At 36.9% G+C, this 19,610-nt stretch overlaps 1 protein-coding gene across 6 annotated transcripts in view; it reads left to right on the top strand.

Moving 5' to 3' along the window:
• Positions 1-19,610, top strand: part of MKL2 (MKL/myocardin-like 2) — an 80,883-nt gene that overhangs the window by 15,013 nt on the left and 46,260 nt on the right. For 3 of the 6 annotated variants that reach the window (XM_009324752.1, XM_009324753.1, XM_009324748.1), the window contains exon 2: positions 4,835-5,037. In XM_009324752.1, the coding sequence (XP_009323027.1) occupies positions 4,884-5,037 (154 nt within the window). In that variant the 5' untranslated portion in view covers positions 4,835-4,883. Of the gene's footprint in view, positions 1-4,834; positions 5,038-19,038; positions 19,364-19,610 lie in introns of those variants that run through there. The other 3 variants (XM_009324754.1, XM_009324750.1, XM_009324751.1) reach the window with 2 other exon arrangements.

Genomic DNA, 19,610 nt, shown 5'->3' with positions numbered 1-19,610 from the left:
AGTTCCTTGCAGGTGTGTATGATTGAAGCAGTGTTAAGGTCAGCCATTTGACTTGGCCAGAGTTTGAACGCACTGTGATTCTTGAACTGTTTTTTCCAGCGTATTTCTAAAATAAAAGCTGATTTACTACCTAAGTGTCATCCAGATTTCACAGTTTGTGCCAAATAAAATACCAGTTCTAGTGTCTCAAGTGGCAGGGAAGCATGTATCTTCCCCCCCTTCTAAGATTTTTCTAAGGAAACATACCTTGTCTTTTGAAGATAAAATGTTTAAAAATAAAAGAAGCGTTTGTCTTCAGCAGTTAAGAAAGATAGCAACCACCTACAATCTGTGAGAACACTTACATAAGACTCATACACTGTACAGGAGTTCTCCTTTGCCAGTACTGGAACACTGTTTCTATGTAGTTGTCAGATAAATGTGAACCAAAGCCTCGCTTGCAGTGCTGGTGCATACTCTGTTTTGATAATCTATTCTGAAGGTTAAGTAGGAAAATAATTTTGTTCTAGTTTTCACTTTACTACTCTTAAATGTTTTGCTGAATTCTGTATAAAAAAACAAACAAACCCCAAAAACCTGAAATCCTTTGGGACTATTGGAAGAGTGGAGTAATTTTATTTTAGTTGCTACAAATAAGATGGTATTATGCTTTCCAACACTTTATAAGTAGAAGTGCTTTTCATACCAAATAGAATGATGGTTCATACACCTTAATAAACCTTTCGGTGTCTTAGTTTCAAGGAAGGGACTGGAAACCCCTAAGTTACAGCTGATTTCTGTCTGTCAGATTAGCCTTGTGTAAAATGGTGCTTTCTTGGATTATGCAGAGTAGAATATTGAGACTTCAATAGTACGGATTTTTTTTTTTAATTGTATTTTTCCTGTACATGTTCTTACTGTTGAATTTCAGTTATGTTTATTAATACACTTTTGTGTATAGGTCATCTTGAAGTCAGGGGTTACATAGATAATGGTTACCATCTGTAAATGCAGATGGCAAATACGAAATAATTCTTCAAGATTGAGGAGGCTTCAAACAAATGCGAAAGGGGAGGCAAATGTGTTATCTTTAATATAAAATATGATAGAATCATGGTACATTAAATTCTAAATCATATAAGTTTCTCACTTTTGCAAATGATGACTGTATAAAGTATTGTACAGGGTTTGATTTTAATCAAGGTGAACAATGTTTTCTCCTACCGTTTTTTGTGTTTGAATTGCTGATGCCCAAACAATCAGTTATATTTGAAATGTTGGAATGAAATATGGCTTTTGAAAACTGAAGATAGACGGGAGATGTTCTGCATATCTTTAGTCTAGTTTCATGTGAAGTAAATGCTGCTGGCTGTAACCTCCAGCTGATGGTAAAGCAATTGTATGCATCTTCTCTAGCAGTTAAAATGAGTGTGCTAAAAAATAGTAGTGGTTTATTATCTCATACATACAACAGTGTAAAAAGATGTTGTTTACATAGCGGTCTTTTTTTTTCTTCTTCTTCTTGTCTTTTTGTTTGTTTGTTTGGAAAGGTATTTATCAAAATGATTTTTATTTAAGTTTCAGAATTATTTTGTCAGTCAATAAGGAAAACCTTATGCCTAAGACAAACGAGTAATTTCATGGACGCTAAGTTTAGAAGTTCTTTTTAGAAAGTTGAACAGCTGAATTTTCCCTTAGATTCTAATGGAACAAGAGAGAAGACTCAAATTAATTGTTTATATTTTATTATTGCAAGTCTTCAATTTGTCATCTTTATAGTATTGTTTAGATGTTCAGTTCATTGATTCAGTAAGGAGCTGTCATTGATCATAGTGTATCTGGGCCAGATCTTTATGATGTAGGTCACAGACTTTTTTCCGCCCCTACAAAAAAACTTATAAATGTGGGGTGGTGGTGTGTGTTTCCTTTTTCTGTGGAAGGTCAAGAGAATTCGTTGTTCTAAGCTCAAAAATATTTCCGTAGTCTGATACGGTACCAGTTAATCAGTAAAAATGAAAAAAAATGAGAGCAAAATGAGATTTGAGATATGACTGAGGAATTTGAGGAATTTAGACTCTCTGGGAATTCTAGAGTGTCTTTCGTTCAAAGATGATATAGCAACATAGCAACAGGGTTGTTCTAGTGTTAAAGGATCATTTGGGAACATACCTGGATTTTTAACACCCTATAGGTAAAGGGGCTTGCAGCACCCTTGCAGCAAAAGATTGAAAGGGGGCCTTCTGCATGTAACAGTGTGTAGCGACCTCATCCTGCTCTGCCAATCAGTACAGATAACTGCTTGAGGAAACAAAAAAGGCATTAGCTGTGGTATTCCAATATGCATGCCACAACCGGTTTTGGTTTTGCTTCCTAGGGGCCTGTTCCTGTGAAATTCTGTAACGGTAAAGGATGGTGAACTGATAAATAGTGGATGTTTAGGCTTGCTGCAATTTTTTTTTTAATGAACGTTATTTTTAGTGTTTAAAATTGTTTATCCGAAAGATTTAAGACAAGGAATTTGTAACATCTGAGACTTTACTGTGAATTGGAAACCTTCAAATTAGTGTTAAGAGTTCCGCTTTGGAGAACTTTGGTTTTAGAGGTTTCCTAATGATCAAGTTTGTGTACTGTATGAAACCATAGTAAAAACTGGGATCTGAGAGTCGCAATCAGCAATATCATCTGTGTTAGAGCAAAACAGCAAAAGGCAACAGGCACAGGTTGCAGTAGAAGAAATTCTGTTTGAAGCAGGGGGAGCAAGGCATTCACAATGAGGTTACCCAGAGGTGGTGGAATCGCCACCTTTGGAGATGTTTCAGAACCTGACAAGACAAATTCCTGAGCAGCTCGCAGCCCTACTTGGGATTGGGGGATGGACTAGATGACCTCCAGAAGGTCCCCTCTAACCTGATTTAGTCAGGTTCAAACCACAGACAAAGCACACTGTGTGTGAGAAGTCAACTTGTTTTGAGTTGCACTGTAATGCTGCAATTGGTATCATTTAATGTGTTGCATATAATTCTTGCATGCCTTGTTCTTAATTGAATCTGGACAATAAAACCACATTTACATACATTCCTGAAATGAAAATTAAGAAATGGACATGTAACTAATTTAGCAGTGTGTTACAGAAGCGGTGAAAGTTAAACTGGTTTAATTTAAAGCAAGATATTTAGTTATCTATCATGGGGAAAAGAGTTAGTCAAAGCTAAAATGCAGCATAATAAATGTTAAACCTTTAGTACAAGAAGGTGTTTCTATTAATTTCATATGGATTTAATGGCATGAATACAGCTAATGTGGTTTAATCTCTTTGAAAAGTGACTCCAAGGCATAACTCATAGCTAATAAATTGTGGATAAAACGCTGTGAGTATGAGCAGATAAGTAGCTAAATTTTCACTTAAATTCTGCTCTGAAGGGACTTGGTTGGTTAATAATGTACTTAATTTGTATGGATGAGTGGGAGTTTGAGGAGAGTGTAATGTCAGGAAATCGAATGAGAGCTGGGTAAATTATGCTTCTAAAAGCTAAGAACAAAGAAAAAAAATCTTGCATAACAGTAAGTTAATGTGTCTTCATTTAATGTGAAAACACCAATTGGTAACTATGAAAATAATGAAAAAGATGCACTTAACCATTATAATTGTTCTACTGAGGTACATATCAAGCGGTACTTGCTTATATTTGTTATTTTTAAATTGGCACTTTCAGCAACATGATTTTTTACCCCTTTTTGTAGTGTAGGCCATTCTTTGGTGGTCATGATCATTTTTTGTCATCTTGATGTTTTTCAAAATATCAAGTAACACTTGAAAGATTTTGGGTATGGTCATTGAAACACATGTTGCATTTTAATAACCTTTAAATACACACCCAACATGTGTGGTATCTATATTCAGCATACCTGAAGTTTGAAATCTAAGGTTGAGTATGGGCAGCAGTAGTGTTTCTTAAGAAAAATAACTAAAAACAAACAAGAAATTTAACAATAATAATAAGACATTTCTTTGGTGTTTTTTGGATCTTCATCAATTGTTAATTTTGTCCATATTGTTCGAGTTTCCAAGAATCCAGGGATGGATGTAATTGAAGTCCATATTGATTTATTGAAATTTTAATGACTTGATAGAGTTCTGTGAGCTATAAAAAGCCTGTACCAGTAATTCATACTTCTGTCTCTCCTCACTGTAGATTAAGTACCACATTAATGATAGAAAGGAAAGAAATAATAAATTGGGACTTTTATTCCACTCTGTAGAGTACTTTACAATAAGTAGCTAGTATGCAATAAAATTAATTTGGAAAAAATCATGGCAAAAAGCCTCCCTTGCTGGAGAGATTAAAGATTAACTAGTTCTAATATAGTTCTTTGGTGGTATGAAGTCCTGTATTAATACCAAGGTTGATTTTTGATCCAAAGGAAAGCTGTGCAGTGCTCCACAATATTAAAAGCTGTTTGTGTGTCATCATATGTTAATTCAGTATTCTCTAATATAAGCTATTGAAAAAAAAGAATGTTTTGCTGATAAACGGGCTGTGTCACTTGCTGGAAGGTAGAGCACAGGAGCTTCCAGACATCCATATTGAGAGTTAACACTATGTCATTTCTCTGTCAAAGTAAGCAGAGAAACTGTCCTGCTTCTCAGAACCAAATGACCGTTAAATTGCTTGTAAATACATTGCTTAACTATATTTTTGCAAACCCGTAATATTTGTGGAAAATTAGTAGATAATGTATATGTCATTTTAAAGTTGAATTCTGTGTGCAAAGGAACTGACCAAAACCAAAAACCGAACAAAAAAAGTAACGTGTCTAAGTGATTTTTTTTTTTTTTCTCCCCCCCCTTTAATAGTTTTATCAACTATAGTGTGATTAAGAGACCGCTTGATCGATTTAACACAATGGATCACTTGGGGACAGCGGACGGTGAGGATGACTCTGGATCACTAACACGGCTTGCTCCTAGTCCTCATAGCGAAGCAGTTGCGCATGAGTTTAAGGAACTCTCATTGCAGCCCAATCAGTACTTACCTCCTCTTAATGAACGGAAGAATGGTGAGTGCACAAGTGACTGTTCTCCTTTTCTCTATATTGCTTAAATGTTTTATACAGGAATAATGATGTTTGTTTGCTTTCTTCAAATAACGTTAAATGACTCTCTTCACTTGCTCTTCCCAAACCATGTTACGTAGAGTTGAAGTGCTGCAGTGTTTGTTACAAAATCTGTCCTGATCAGCGTCGCCTGTCATGGCAGCTTGTAAGTCTGACTTTAAAACCCCAACTAGAATACTTTGTTGAGGCATATAGAATGGAGTTGTTTATATTGTTAAATAGTTTTAAAACCACAGCTAGTGTATAATAGAAGTATTAATAAAATATTTTTGAGAGTTGGGATAATTATCAAGAACGGGGTTTTTTCCTGCAAAAATAATACAGAATTGAAGTTTCACCTTGTATCCCAGAAAGTTTAATTCACCGCATAGTTTAAAGTTGAACAACGGAAGAAAAATAAGATTTACATTTTGGGAATCTTTCCCGTATCTTTCCTCGTTGTTGATGTTGGCATGGCAACTTAGGAAGAAAGTGTTTCCACTGTTCCAGTAAGCATCAGGAAGAATTAGGTCTGAATCCAAACGTAGGCTCATTTTTATTGGGGAAAAGGCAGAAAACACTTTTTTTGTGTGTGTGGTGTTTGTTTTCTCACACTAATATCTTCTAACAATGAAGATTTGTTTTCCAGTATTTGTAGTAAATAGTGGGAACGTTGAAAGTATTTAAAAGCAGTATTTGGTTTTTGAAGCACTTTTTAAAATCAGTTTAGGTATTAATACAGTTGTAATAGTATAAGCATTATTAAATTAGAAGAAAGCTATTTGAATATCCCAGCTTTAGAGCAGAAAAAATGGGGATATGTATTACTAGGCTGTATGTATATCAAATACCTGCGGACAGGTCCAAGTCGTGGTATTCTCTGTTTCAGAAAGACATGGAATGTTGTCTATAACCAAGATGCTCCTGTTTACACAATGAGGGACTAAGTCTATGGTGCTTTGTGTACGTACCCTCAGTATTACACAGCACTCCAAGAAAGAAAAATGTAATAAAGGGAAAATATGGTAGGGGAAGGACTTAGGCTTAGCTTATATAAAGGTGGAATGGCAACCTCTTTGAATACTTGAGCTAGTCTTTTACAATTGCTTCCTTATTTTTTCCATGTATGAAGATCCTGAAATACAGAATACTACCTTAACTGATACAATGTATTCAAAGTATTTTAAACTCAGGGACCTGTAGCTAATTTATTAATATTTTGGCTCTACAGTCTTAAGAATTATTTTTTGTAAGGCAGAAAAAAAAAATTGTAACTTGGGAGACATCAGTTTTTGTTGGCTACTATTTGATGTTAAATTGCTAATAGGTATGTCTATACCAGAAGCTTGTTTTAAGATAACTTACAACATTTTACCTTTTTATCAAGGAAGCAACAGAAATACGTATTTAAAGAAAGCTGTTTCATAATGAGGCTAAAAATGCCAATACTTAACTCATAAACCTCATCAAAAAGAGAATGTAGTGGGGTTTTTTGCATCCTGTGTGTAATTATACTTCTGGAAAATTTGTTTGGTTGGTTTTTTTTTTTAATTGCCTGTAAAACAAAAATGGATGACACAGGTATTTATGTTGAGTCTAAGTAAGTCAAACTTTTCCTTTCTGAAGGCTACTACCACAAGAATGTACTAAATTATATGGGAAAAATCCCTTATAAAATGGCAAGCTTGTAAATTTCTCTTTTGACAAACCTTGCTATGACTGTGTCAAGTACATATTTATCCCCTTCACTTAATTTAATTGTTTTGTTATCTTCCTGCTCTTACTAATAAAGATAAATTGTCAAACAAGCAGTAAAATGAGATATGCAGCTTCAGGTGCTAAACTTACTCATGCTTGCTCTTTAGTCTTTCATTTTTAGTTCTTCTGTATTGGACAGTTGGTTCTTTTCTTAGGCATTCTTCTCATAACTTGAAAGTATTTTTGTGCTTTCATGAATTAGTGAAATAATTTATAGGCAGGTTTTGTGTTGTCTTCGTGTATAATCTGCTGCTTGTTTATTTGACAAAGAAAAGGCAGCGGCAAGAGATTTTAATGCTTAAGGGCTCTGGCTTGTTGAAATAAGGAGATTTTCATAAATAAAGGGGGGGGGGAGATGAGTAATTTGAGAAGCTGCCTCTCAGTCCTCTGTGCCAGTTGACTTAAGAACCATTGCCCTGTTACTCTTCTCTTCGTTATTTATCACAATTCCTCTTATGACTTAGGATACCTTTGAGCATTAGTCCATAGTAAGTATCAGGCCTCCCACAAAGATTTTAATGTCTTCTTTGAGGAAGAGATTGTATGAAGTTCACATAGATGGGCCGTGGCCTCAATTCATCTGTGTCTTTTGTGACAAGACTAAGTCATCTGGCTGGGCTTGGCCAAAAGATTAGGCATTATTTTCAAGACCATTATTAGCACAACCCTATTGCTTTTGAAAAGGACAAGGCTCGACAATCTGCAAGGCAGATTGAGACATCATATAATTGGAGGAATTTTTTGAGGAATACAGTCTGATAGACATGATAAAGAAGTGTTTAGTGGACACTGGTGCAATTTCCTATCCTTTTCAGTTTTATAGATCTTTCTAATGTTGCTTAAGCACCCTGCCACTGAGAGAATGCTGCTTTAGTAGTAGTTAAATAATTCCTAAATTAACTTAAGAGGAGCCTCCTAGTTCTTTTCCTGTCCTTATACAAAAGATCTGACAATGTCTGACTTTATACTGGCTGGCTGCTTTTGTTCCTGGAAGTTCAAATTGCTTTCTTAAAACAACAAAAAGAGGTTTGGGCACTATCATCTTCCAGAGCACGCAAACTATTGTTTGCCCATAATTTCAGATTCAGTAATTTTGGTTAATGTGATTTAAAATAATTTTTTTTGTAGAAATGATGAAAGTCAGAAGAAAATTTATAAAACTAAAATTTGAACTTGATGGATTCATATTAAATGTAGCTTTAGTACTTAGTCTTTGTTTTTACTTTTTACCAAAACTGGATTTCTTCAGGAGTATTTCAACATGCCACTGTTCTACAAAGTTTGTAGGCATAAGAGATTTTAGTACACAGAAGTTCAGTGGCACTTAATACAAAAAAATCTGAAATGTTTAAGGTTTTTGTGTTGAATGTTTTTATGCAGTAAGCATTATGCTTACTGTGAGCTTTGGTAGTGATCCTTTAAACCTTTTGTTTACTTGAATGAGTCTTTTGGCAGTAGTCCAGTAGAAGGCTGAATTATTCTAGTATTGTTCTGCATAGTGTTGTTGAGCTGGCTTGCACAAGTTAGTACAGAAACTGCATTTCAAGCTTTTCCAATGACACTAGAAGCGTGGGAGTCTTATGCTTTGGTTTGGTTGTGTTTTACATGGAGGTAATCACAGCAGGGTAACAGTGACGTACAATGAAATTGCATGCGCATGCCTGGTGAGCCAACAGTCAGTTGAGATGTTACTACTACGTCCTTTTTTTACATTTTACTCCTCTTCCCCTGCCCAGTCTGCCCCCAGAGATCACAGTCATACAGCAAAGCTAGCATAGGAGTTCAGGTGAGTATAGCTTGGTATTTTTTGGTGCAAAATCTCATGGTTTAGATTAAGCTCCGCTGTCCCTTGAGTTGACAAAGGAACACTATATGCTCTGCCAACTCTGAAGAGGTTGTAACTTACAGTAGAGGATCAATAACAAACAGTTGGAGGGCAATAGCGTCTTAAGCTTCTCCAGCCATTTACTACGTGCAGGTGTTTACTCCCTGATTAAAGACAAGTGGCTAATTTCTTTGGGGAGTGAGAGAGGGAGAGAGAGAGAGAGAGAAGGGCAGCAACATATTCTTGTCCTCTTAAATGTCATTTTTCAGACAGATATCTTCCATCATAAAAAGTCTGTGAAACACAAGTATTAACCAGTTAATGTTTCATATTTTAATAGCAGAGCAAGTAATGGGAGTTTTCAAGCTGATTTGTTAGATAGAGGTTTTATTGCAGGGCTGAAGTACTTCAACTGAACCATGTCTAAAGCAAACTTTAATTATTTGGGGTTAGAACAACAAACTGTTTATAGAAGGTAACCTTGTGTATGTATTTGGGTGTAATAACAAAGAATCATCTTCACAAGATGTTGTATGTTGGTCTTCTGGACTGTCACAATTTTAACATTTCCCTTTTCCTTTTGAGCTGTTTTCAAGTTAACGGCTGTGAGCAATACTGGCTTACTAATGAAATAAATTTCAGTTTCTCATTAGTCTGCATCTTCCTGGATAATTAAGCAATACATACAATGCATTGATCATGTAAACTTGTGCCCTGTTTATTGCAGCATATTATCGTGCCTGTTCCCTGGAGGCCAACTCTCGTTTCACTTGCCAAAAAGCAGCAAAAGTTACCTTTTCATTGGTTCTGCTTTTCATACTTGTCACCTACTGAGTGGACACCGAAGACAGGCCTGTGATTCTGGCAGTCTAATGGCAACCACTGGTGTATAGTCCATGTCTGTCATGTGAGGAGCTGGGCTCCTCACATAAATGGAGATTGGGAAACAGAATGCCATGGCCTTAAGAAGCTCTTGGTTTGCGTCCCTGCCTGAAGGATGCTAGGTTGTGTACACTGTATTTGCTTTTTTAGTCAAGCTGCTGTGTTCTTAGGAAGGACAGTGGTTGGGGAAGGAGAAAAGTGACACAGATGAGGCTCTTCTGTAGGAGCAGGAGGGAGAAAATTGATGACTAGGTGTTGTTTAGCTGGACTGCATTGGAGGAAGAGTGACGGAGTAGCAGGCAGCATGGCACAGCTGAAGTACTAGTCAGAACAATATGCTACCCACACACTGTACCACAGTTTCACAAGCTTCTGTCTGAGAGCCAGGAGGTGGCAAGGGAGGGAAGGATAGGCTGTCTGCTGCTGACAGCAGGAGGGTGGATGGGAATGATGCTGCTTGCAGCCTTCCATCCTGCTGTTTCAGAGCCAAAGGGTGGGAAGGAATTGCACATGCAGATACCATCAAAAAAACGAAGCACTGCATGAGCAAAGCTTTTTGCATGCTGAATTAGTACTTTCCCAGAATTGGTGAGCATGCCACTTTGGCTGGTAGAGGTAGGTGTGAAGGTCTGGGTGTCAGGAGCCATGCAATCATGGTTGTTTCAGGGTACCTGTAGAATGAAGAGGTCCTAGCTTCTATGTTTTACAGCAACCTCTCTTGGCTTTGCAGTGGCTTCCTTGACTGTCCCACTGTGCCAGAACTTACTTATGACAGTGGCTACTAATTTCTGAAAAAGAGACACATGTAAGTTACTCTTGTGCAGTTGTCATCCACAGATGAGAGCCTGGTTATATTCTTGTAAAATGGGTAGAGAATTGGTTGGCTCCTATACGGGTCATTGACTGTCCTTTAGCACTCTGTAGGCCTGCCTTAGCTCTTTGTCTTGGCTATAAATCATTTCAGATTGTGAGTGTGCCCGTTCTCTATCCTCTGCATTGTGTGGAGAAACAGATTTGATCTAGCTAATGGAAGCTAATGGGTGTCTGCTTCTCTAATCTCAGAACCAGAGTAGATACGGGATCGCATTCTGGTTCTGTTTGGGGTTGTATGTCATGTACTGGAGGAGGGTAGAAAAGGTTGTGATGTGCCTACTGTGGCTATCAGCTAGATCTTGCTCTTTGATGGCTAGCAACTAATATTCTACAGCAGAATTGAGCTAATTGAGAAAAGAGCTAAGAGTCTTGCATATTTTGTCAGGAAAAAAGCCTTGGGACAGTGAACATCTTAAAGTAAAAGCAAGACTGGTAAAATCTCTATCAGAAGAAATTGGCCCGAAGAAATGAGTGCCTCTGGCTGCATAAGAACAATGACATTCAGCAGCAAAGACCCCGAGGCATTGAAGGTCGGATGAGAATGACAGCTTCCTATGGGGCCACTAGAGCTTGTGGAGAACTGTGGTGAATTAAGGTGAAGATGCAGCACATGCACACATATCCCTCCCCCCCAAACCAAAACAAAAAACCTACGACCCAAAAAAACCAAACCAAAATGAAAACAAATACTCCAAATGATGTATATTGAGTCCTCCTGAGGGACCAGTCGAGCCAGCTGGGAGACAGACAGTTCTCAAAATAACTGAATGAAATCTACATCACGCTTAACCTAATGATATTACTTAAATAAATTTGATGAACCAAGGGAATTTTTCTGGCATCCAAAAGAGTCGTGGGTATATTAGTTTGCCTGTTATCTCTTATCTTCCACTCCCTCATTATGTAGCACTGGTAACATGCATTCTTGGCATAGCTTTATGGCTTCTGAACAAATTCTTAATCCTCTGTGTAGTTAATAGATTTGAAGCTGCACATTTGATACTAGGGAATCAGGTGAAATTTGGGATATTCTCCTTGTACGACAGTCTTTTTCCACTCTTTTGAGAACTGCAATTAGGCATAATTTTTCCTCTCCTAATGGTACATAGGTAGGTTACTGTGCTTAGAAGTTATTTTCTTGAGAGAGTTGGGAGAGAGAAAGTGGAGAAAAGATGACTAGTGGGAAGACTAGAGAACAACAAATGGAAAACTTAGTTCTGATTAAAGCAATAGATTGGCACAGAAAATAATTGGAAATGTCAACTTAAATTCAGCAGTTTCATAGGCACTAAGCTGAAAGCAATGAGATCTGGAAAACAGCATACGGATATTATGAATACCACCACCACCCCCACAACAACACCCACCCCCCCAAACCCCCCAAAAACCCAAAATAAGTATATTCTAAAAGATCTATCTAGATACAGAAGTAGTATACAATTTATATTAGTTTACAATAGAAGTGTGTGTGTATATATAGTATAGTATATGTATAATGTGTGTGTGTGTGTAGAAGAATGGTGGCCCAGAGAGGTAGTGGAATCTCCATCCATGGAGATACTAAAAATCTGACTGGGCACGGTCCTGGGCAGCCTGTTCCAGCTGACCCTGCTCAAGCAGGTAGTTGGGCTAGGTGATCTCAAGAGGTTGCTTCCAACCTCCGCGATTCTGTGATTTATCTTTCCTTTAAGGTTTTAATAGTTCACGGAATATTCACTGCAAATATTCTACTAAATAATCCTTTGTAAGAACACACAGCATATTGTAATTAATATATATTTGTCTCTGCGTTTTGGGGTTTTTTTGGGGGGTGCTGTGGTTTTTTGGGAGTTTGTTTTGTTGGGTTTTTTTTAATAGCGTCAGTAGAAGAAACAAATGTCTTTTAATGTGCGGATTCTTTTAGTCTCCCTGTAAATATTTGAATGTTGTCTTATCTGTTATGAGGTGAGAGAGCAAACTGAGTAGGTACTGATTTCCCAGTAAGTCTGCCTTTGTCATTGGTACTGCCAGTTCCCACAATCCTAGCATTCCCAGGGCATCAGTCAGTGTCTACAAGGAACAATTTTCAAATATTAAAGCATGTGAAAAGACATACAGGCCAAAACTCAGAGCTCTCTAGGGACTGTGACCTCCTAAATGGAATATATTCTGACATTTTCACAGGCTACATGAAAGAATTCCAGCAGGGTCATTCCATTTGGTAAACTTCTAAACAAACATTCCGTCATTTTAGTTTGATTTATAGATTTTTTTTTTTAATTATCTGCTTATTGTGAAGAGATTAACATGGGAGACATGACCTGTGACTGACTCAATTTAAGGCATCTGTGTATATGAAAAGATCCTGTTAGAGGGCTTGGCATTTGAGTGATTACAGGAGATATGGAAAGTATGTTTTCCTTTAAAGAGGTCTCTTGATCAAACTGTCTTATTCTGACTTTTTTTCCTGAAATTCCATGTGGATAACTAAATGCATAGCTAGAAAAGAATGTTGAGTTAATTTTAAATTCCACTGTATAATTGTTTTACATTGTTACAACTAAATCCTAGCTGCATATGTTATCATTGAAATGTTAGCTTGTGATACAGGCACTACAAGAAGGTAATGTAGTGCAAACAGAACTGGTAGTTGACGTGCAGTACTTACTATGTGAGCCTTTTGCAAATCATAGGTAGCATGGTGGATGACCAAATATTGTCCTTTAAAAATTATATATTTATGGATATTTTAATATATATGCAGTTAAACATATATAAATGTATTTTAATAAGTATATATAAAATATACATAAAATATTTGTTTACTTATTTAGATGTCTGTATGGGCAAGGCTGAATGGTAGGGAATTTTCATCTAAACAGTGAACACTGCCAATGTACGTCCTCCCTTAAAAGGAATTTGTGCAGGTTTTAGTGGGAGAAGATAAGTAGAACATGCAGACTTACAAATTTGATATCACTGTAAGCGTTTGGGATTTTTCTGGGAAGAGTAACTGAGGTAGATGATGATCATAATTTGGATTGTTTGGGTCTTCGTTACAACAATGGTGGAGAATATAGGCGGAAGTTTCCAGTCCTTCTGAGGTAGGTAATTCCTTAGTCACAGCATAGCACACAATCCTATTTCAAAAATTACTCAAATTTTTCATTTGACTTTTTGAAAAAACAAATAGAAATATATACTTGATGTTTTACTAGCAAAAGAATATGAAGATGAGAGACTTTAATGTTTTGGGTTTTGTATGTTTATCTTAAATACAAGCATAAGACTGTATAAGATTTACTGCTGAGTTGTTTGACAGATGTCTTAAGTGTTCAAAGCAAAGAACTTATGTACTGGTATAGGAAAAAAAAGGTATTTTTAACAAAACAAGAAGGCAGAATAGAAATCTATTGTAAGTGGCAATTGGGGGAGGGGCAAACAAAAAAACCCAAAGCAAAAACCCTTAAGTTAACAGTTTGAGGTAACATTCTTACTGTTTAAAGAAGTAATAGAAGAAATTATAACAGGGATTATTTATTTAAATTAATGTTTTAGTTTGTGTCATCAGAGCACTATTTTCCTTTGTGAAGAAATTATTACACAATGATGAACAATGGGATTATCCTAACACAACAATAAAGGACCAAGAAATTCATCAAGGTGTGCGTAAAGCCAAGATGAAATAAATGTAATTAAGTTTTTTCCCACTTCAAAATCTTGTGGCAGTGAAATAGATTAAGTACCTAAGGCTGTTCTAATTTTTTTTATTATCATTTTTGTCTAGAGTTTAAATTCATCTGTAGGGTTGGTTTTTTTTATGGGATTGCAAAGGAATGAGCTCCATATCATGTGAAGCGTTGGAATGTACTTTTAAAGCAATTGTTGCTTAGTTACTTCATGTTTAATGAGGTTGTAAAGTTGCTCACAGTTAGTGATCTCACTCACCAGATCACTGATACTTAGAAAGATAACGGGTCTATTCTGCGAGGCAGACAAGCAGGCACTGTGGAGGGTACAATGTTGCTGCATTGTTTCCTCCTGCACATTGTGATTTTGGCGAATATCTTTTAGGCACTTCCTCTTTTTAAATAATGCTTTTTCTGTAGGCTGAAGGTTGGCAGAACACTTGAAAGTCTGTGTTGCAGGAGGATGGAAAGAAAAAACATTGATTACCTTAGATTAAAAGCAAACAAATGTTTATGAAAAACTTTTGCAATACTTTGCTATTAAATGAGATGTTACTGGATTTTGCTTTATGGAACTGATAAGGATGTTCCATTCTGAAGCCTTTTTTCTTCATTTCACCCGCTTGTGTACAATATATACAACTTAAATTGAAATTAAAATGAGAGGTACTTCTACCCTCTGAAGATGATACAAATTCCAACAGATTTAATTTTTATTGAAACAAAAAGCTTGTTGTGTCTCTTTTACTCCAACTTATGGTTTTGATACACTGATGCTCTTTGTAATTGGGCTTAAACCAGTAATTGACAGATGCAACATGCACTGCTTAAGATTTTCTTCTAGCTGAAAGATACTTACGTTTTGTTGTTTGATAGAAACGAGTGCTTCAGCCACAATTTTGTTTCTAGCTTATTACAGGTTTCCGTGTGATCCTCAGTGTCATTTAGCTATTTGTACTGTTAAAAATAGCTCTTTGGAAACAGGTACGTGTTCAAATCAGAGAGGTTATACATCTGATATATACTTTGGAAATGAGTCATTCTCTCCCCTTTATTACGAAACCTTCTGTATTTAAGTACACAGTCAGCAGCAGAAAGATGAGATGAAAATTTAGCAATTTGAAAAAGTTTTTTGGCCTGTTTTTTAATAATGCCATCAATTTGAAACGACAATCCAAATTCCAGCTGCCTTTTAGAAACTGAACACAAAAGCATTTCAAACTGAATGGAGTTGGAAGACCCCAAGCTTTTTTTGTATATATTTTGTATTTCATGGGTTGTGTTCTATTTATTGTATAAGTGCTAAAATAAAGAAAAGGCTTTAAAGAGTAGTCAAAGAACAAACAATTTGCTATTGTTTCACTAATACTTATTTAAAGGATTTTTTGTTATAGGACAAAATGGGTAATTTGGATGGGAAAGTATTAAGTTCCCACCATTGAAGTCTTCCACCAGTTCTTTTAAGATAGATGTGGAATTAGCATCCTTTAAAACCAACAATGAAAGCAACTGCTGTACAAAGCAGTTTTTATATGTCAAAACAATGACCTTCAAGACAAATACTATCCAAACATAGGAAGTATGTTTAAAGTATCAACATGGTGTTGGTGGATGATGACAGGGCTTCTGCTATTTTGTAAGAGCTTAAAAAATTACTATCAGATTTGAAAGTGCGTAAGTAAATCTGAGAAGTAGGTACAGTGCTTTAGCAGCCAAAGGTAAGAACATATGTGAACTGTTCTAGGAGAGTTAGAAATTTATTTCATTTAGCAGGGAAAAAGCAGCTCGTAAATGGCAGGTGGATTGGCTCTCCGGGGATCATGAGGAGGCACTTTGCCTTGATTCACATGGGACCTGCTCATGACTGGAAGACACCTTTGAACAACTGTATTGTTAGCTAGCAGATGAATTTAGTACTTGAATGTGCTAACCAGCTAACAGTGTTTCTGTTCCTTCTGGTACAGTTTTTAGGAATGTGAGAAAGTAGCTCATAAAAACATGCTCTTTTCCCATGTTACAGTGCTGCAACTACAGCTACTGAGCTGGCAGTTGAGATGCCTCCAGGTGCCTGTGAATCTGTCTCAGAATTTTCAACTTTTCTAATAGACATTTTGAGACATGGTGATTGCTTCTTCTCTGAAGCCTTATCACTAAAAATAGTCGAACTATATTGTTGATCACTCAAGTAACCGGTATATCCAAATTATTAGTTGAGCTTGGATTAATGTACATACAAGGCTGCTGGGAAAACGATGTTGTTGGAATATGAGGCTTTTTCATGATTGGGGGATAAATGTCGTTTTTTGTGCAGGGATTTAAGAGAAACTGTTCCCTGGGCGGAATGTCCAGACGTTCTCAATATTCACAGTATAACTGAATCTGAACTAAAACTATTTTCTTCTTCCAAGGTATCTTTTCTTCCTCTTCAGTTGTTATGTCTGACCCCACCCCAACTATTCAATATTGTATAGCATTTCTTGGCAACTACAATATTTGGTTACATGGAAAATACGCAGCATCATTTTGACCATTCATCTCTCCTAGTCTGCACAAGAATTTAATCACTTACTTTCCATAAATTCTGTGATTCCTGCTTTTCTTCATAAAGTTATTTGCAAATTACTGTTGAGATTTTGATCAGACTTCTTAAAGGTGTTTAAAAATATTAATCTGTATGTTAGCTTGTGAACTAGGAGGTGAATTTGAAGCAAAATATTAGGCTTAACCCCAAGTGGCTGAAGCATAAGCATATTCGGTTCTGTAAATTCTGCTGTGGAGTGGGTACCCTTGAAAAAGGGGAGGAGTGGATAGCAGGAACTCCATGGTACTGAAGCTCATCTTTCTGAACAGGTGAGAAACACTCACGAAGGCTTGAACTGCTGTTACCCAACTGCTATTACTGTGATCCGGCATTCACTTGAGCGCTGGACATTCTTAATTTATATTAAGCACTACAAACAGATAGGAATGGATAGAACTACCTTCAGAACTATGACATTTGAAGAAAAATGTATTACTCTTTGGGTTCTTTAATTACAGACTTCCTTATTAGTACGTTGATTTTTTTAATTTCAAAATACTCTGTTCTCTGAATCATTTTGAAATTGCTTCAGACCAAAGTAGCAATTTTTCAGAAGATGTGTGAAGTGCACTGTACCCTTACCATAAAACAATTTCTGCTGTCACATATTGTTATACTGTTAGAATACAATTAATCTATCCATAGGCAGAGTTATAATCTGGAATATCCATAACTGTGTAAGATTCTGTTTATTGACTGTGTCAGATTTTCATACAGGTTTCTTAGGCAGTATGTGTTTTAGGCAGTATGTGTTTGTATTCTGTCTGGATCCCCCCCCCCCCCCCCCCGAATGTGTGGCATTTCTCAACAGTAATTTTGTTTCTTATGCATAGTAAATGTTCCGGCTGCAGGCAGTGAGGAAGTTCATTTGATTTATGAGTTCTTCCACGGTATTTTTTTTTCCTTGCATTCAGTAAAAATCACTGCAAAAGCAGATGTGTTGGATAGTCTATAATTTGTATTTAAGCAAAATCTAATTAAAGCTGATAATTTTTATACAAATGATGTGCAAACAACAGATCTTTAGGCTGGGAGAGCTGCCTCAAATCATTTATGCTGCAAGAGTTTTTCTTTTGCCGGTATTTTCAGCTCCTTAGATATCAAGAAGTTGATACAGCCTAGTAAGCTCACGTCTCCTTTGAATCTGCAGTTCTGAGTAGATCTAGGTCTCCCTTCTCCCAGCAGTAGGAAGATAGGGAGAGGCTTTCAAGTCCTGCTGGCTGTGTCACGCAGCCCCACACTCCATGGTATCAATTGCTTGCCCTGGGAGCACACTGTTAAGGTGAAGAGTCGGTGTTGAATGATTGTCTTGTAGAAAGATCCGAAGAGGCAAGATGATTCTTTTTTTAGTTTCCACTTTTAAAAATTCTGCATCAGGTGTTTGTTATTGTATATAGAGCTTTTCAAATCTGGTGCCATAAAAATGAAACAGTTAGATGAGTGGAGATATCCTTTAAATTTCAGGCTGAAGGATTTAAAATATAAAGTAGAGGTGTGGAAAATATGTATAATGATAGCATTTTTAGGCCAAAGGGAAGGGAAAATACACCTGCTGGAGTTACTTGTTGACATGTAGTGACTACTTAAAATTATGTATAGTTTATTTTCTCTAAGTACATGAAATGCAAACTAGTCTGCTGTTCCCTCATGGCCAGTGCCAGATAATTAGAGGGGATCCCTTTCCCCAAAACCTTCCAGGTTGACACTGAAGTTGATGACTCATGTAAGATAAATGGGATATGCTGGAGAGAATGGCAGATCAGAAGCTGTGGGAGGAAACGCTCCTAAAACTGCTGGGAATAATGAGATGTGTAACTAATGCAAAAAGAATAGTAAAATACTTGGGTTTTAGATATTTACAACAAGGAACAGAATCTCTTTTATACTGCAAGGAAAGACCTGGAAATAATCAATGGTTTTCCCACTTATTCTGCTAGGTAAATGTCTCTTGAGACAAGACCTGGGGCTGGGAAGGTTCCTCAACATAACTTTTTCAAATGCCAATGTGCAGCTTTGTTTACTGGTGAAACTTAATGAGTAATGAATGTGCCAGTCAGGCAAAGATAAAGTATTTCTGCCGCCTGCAGCAGTGTTCAGAGTAGTGGGGGAAGGGAGAAGGAAGGGGAAAAGGGAGAGAGTCCTCAGCAGTAGTTTGTGTTGGGTATCAGCGAATGCTGCTCCTTCAGCAACTGCTGGATTTATTTTTAACTGCTTGACTCATTCTTTGTCAGATGATTGACCATCAAGCTGCATATTGAAACACGAATGTGCGGAGGAAGCAAGCGTAACTAAAGGAAAAGGGGGAGTGGTTATCTAGGAAAAGAGGTGGGATGTGGGAGTTCTGCTTCATATGCTCTGTGCCTGCTGTCTGAGTGAGTTACAGGCTCCAAAGCAGGCTGAGTGTACTGCAGGTCAACCTAGAAAGTGAAGGATGATGGCTGCTTTTGGCTGCACGAAGGCGCAATTGCTCATTTATTAGGAGAAAGGACCTGGAAGCAGTGTTCGGGACAGCAGTGTACTGCTTGACAGATTAATATTTTTTTTTTCCTATGCTGGGGTTGCCATTCTAAAGGATTCTCATCATGATCGATAGCTCCAAGAAGCAGCAACAGGGCTTTTCTGAGATTTTACCTGCAGGAGATGTTAAGCCGCTGAAGGAGAAGGAATGCCTTGAGGTGAACAGCCAGAAAAGTCTCAAGGAAGGTCAGTCACTTGCTGGTTGGGGGACAGAAAATGCAGAAGTACTGGGCAGATTCAGTTCACCAGCATTTGTGGTGTAATGTTGTATGTCAGGAAGAATTTTTGTACATTAAATTAGGTATTGTTTTCCCTCTTAAAAAAATTTCTAAAAGCTAAGTTTAGAATTTACCTGAGACTATTAAAATAACGATGGTAATAGCTTGATTGAAACTGTAGTATGAAGAAAAATCAGTGATTAAGTACTCTTTTC

The sequence above is a fragment of the Pygoscelis adeliae genome, unplaced genomic scaffold (genome assembly GCF_000699105.1).
Source record: "Pygoscelis adeliae isolate BGI_AS28 unplaced genomic scaffold, ASM69910v1 Scaffold85, whole genome shotgun sequence".
Lineage (NCBI taxonomy): Eukaryota > Metazoa > Chordata > Aves > Sphenisciformes > Spheniscidae > Pygoscelis > Pygoscelis adeliae.
Note: the sequence above shows the minus strand (reverse complement) of the source record. Positions and strands in the feature narration are given on the sequence as shown.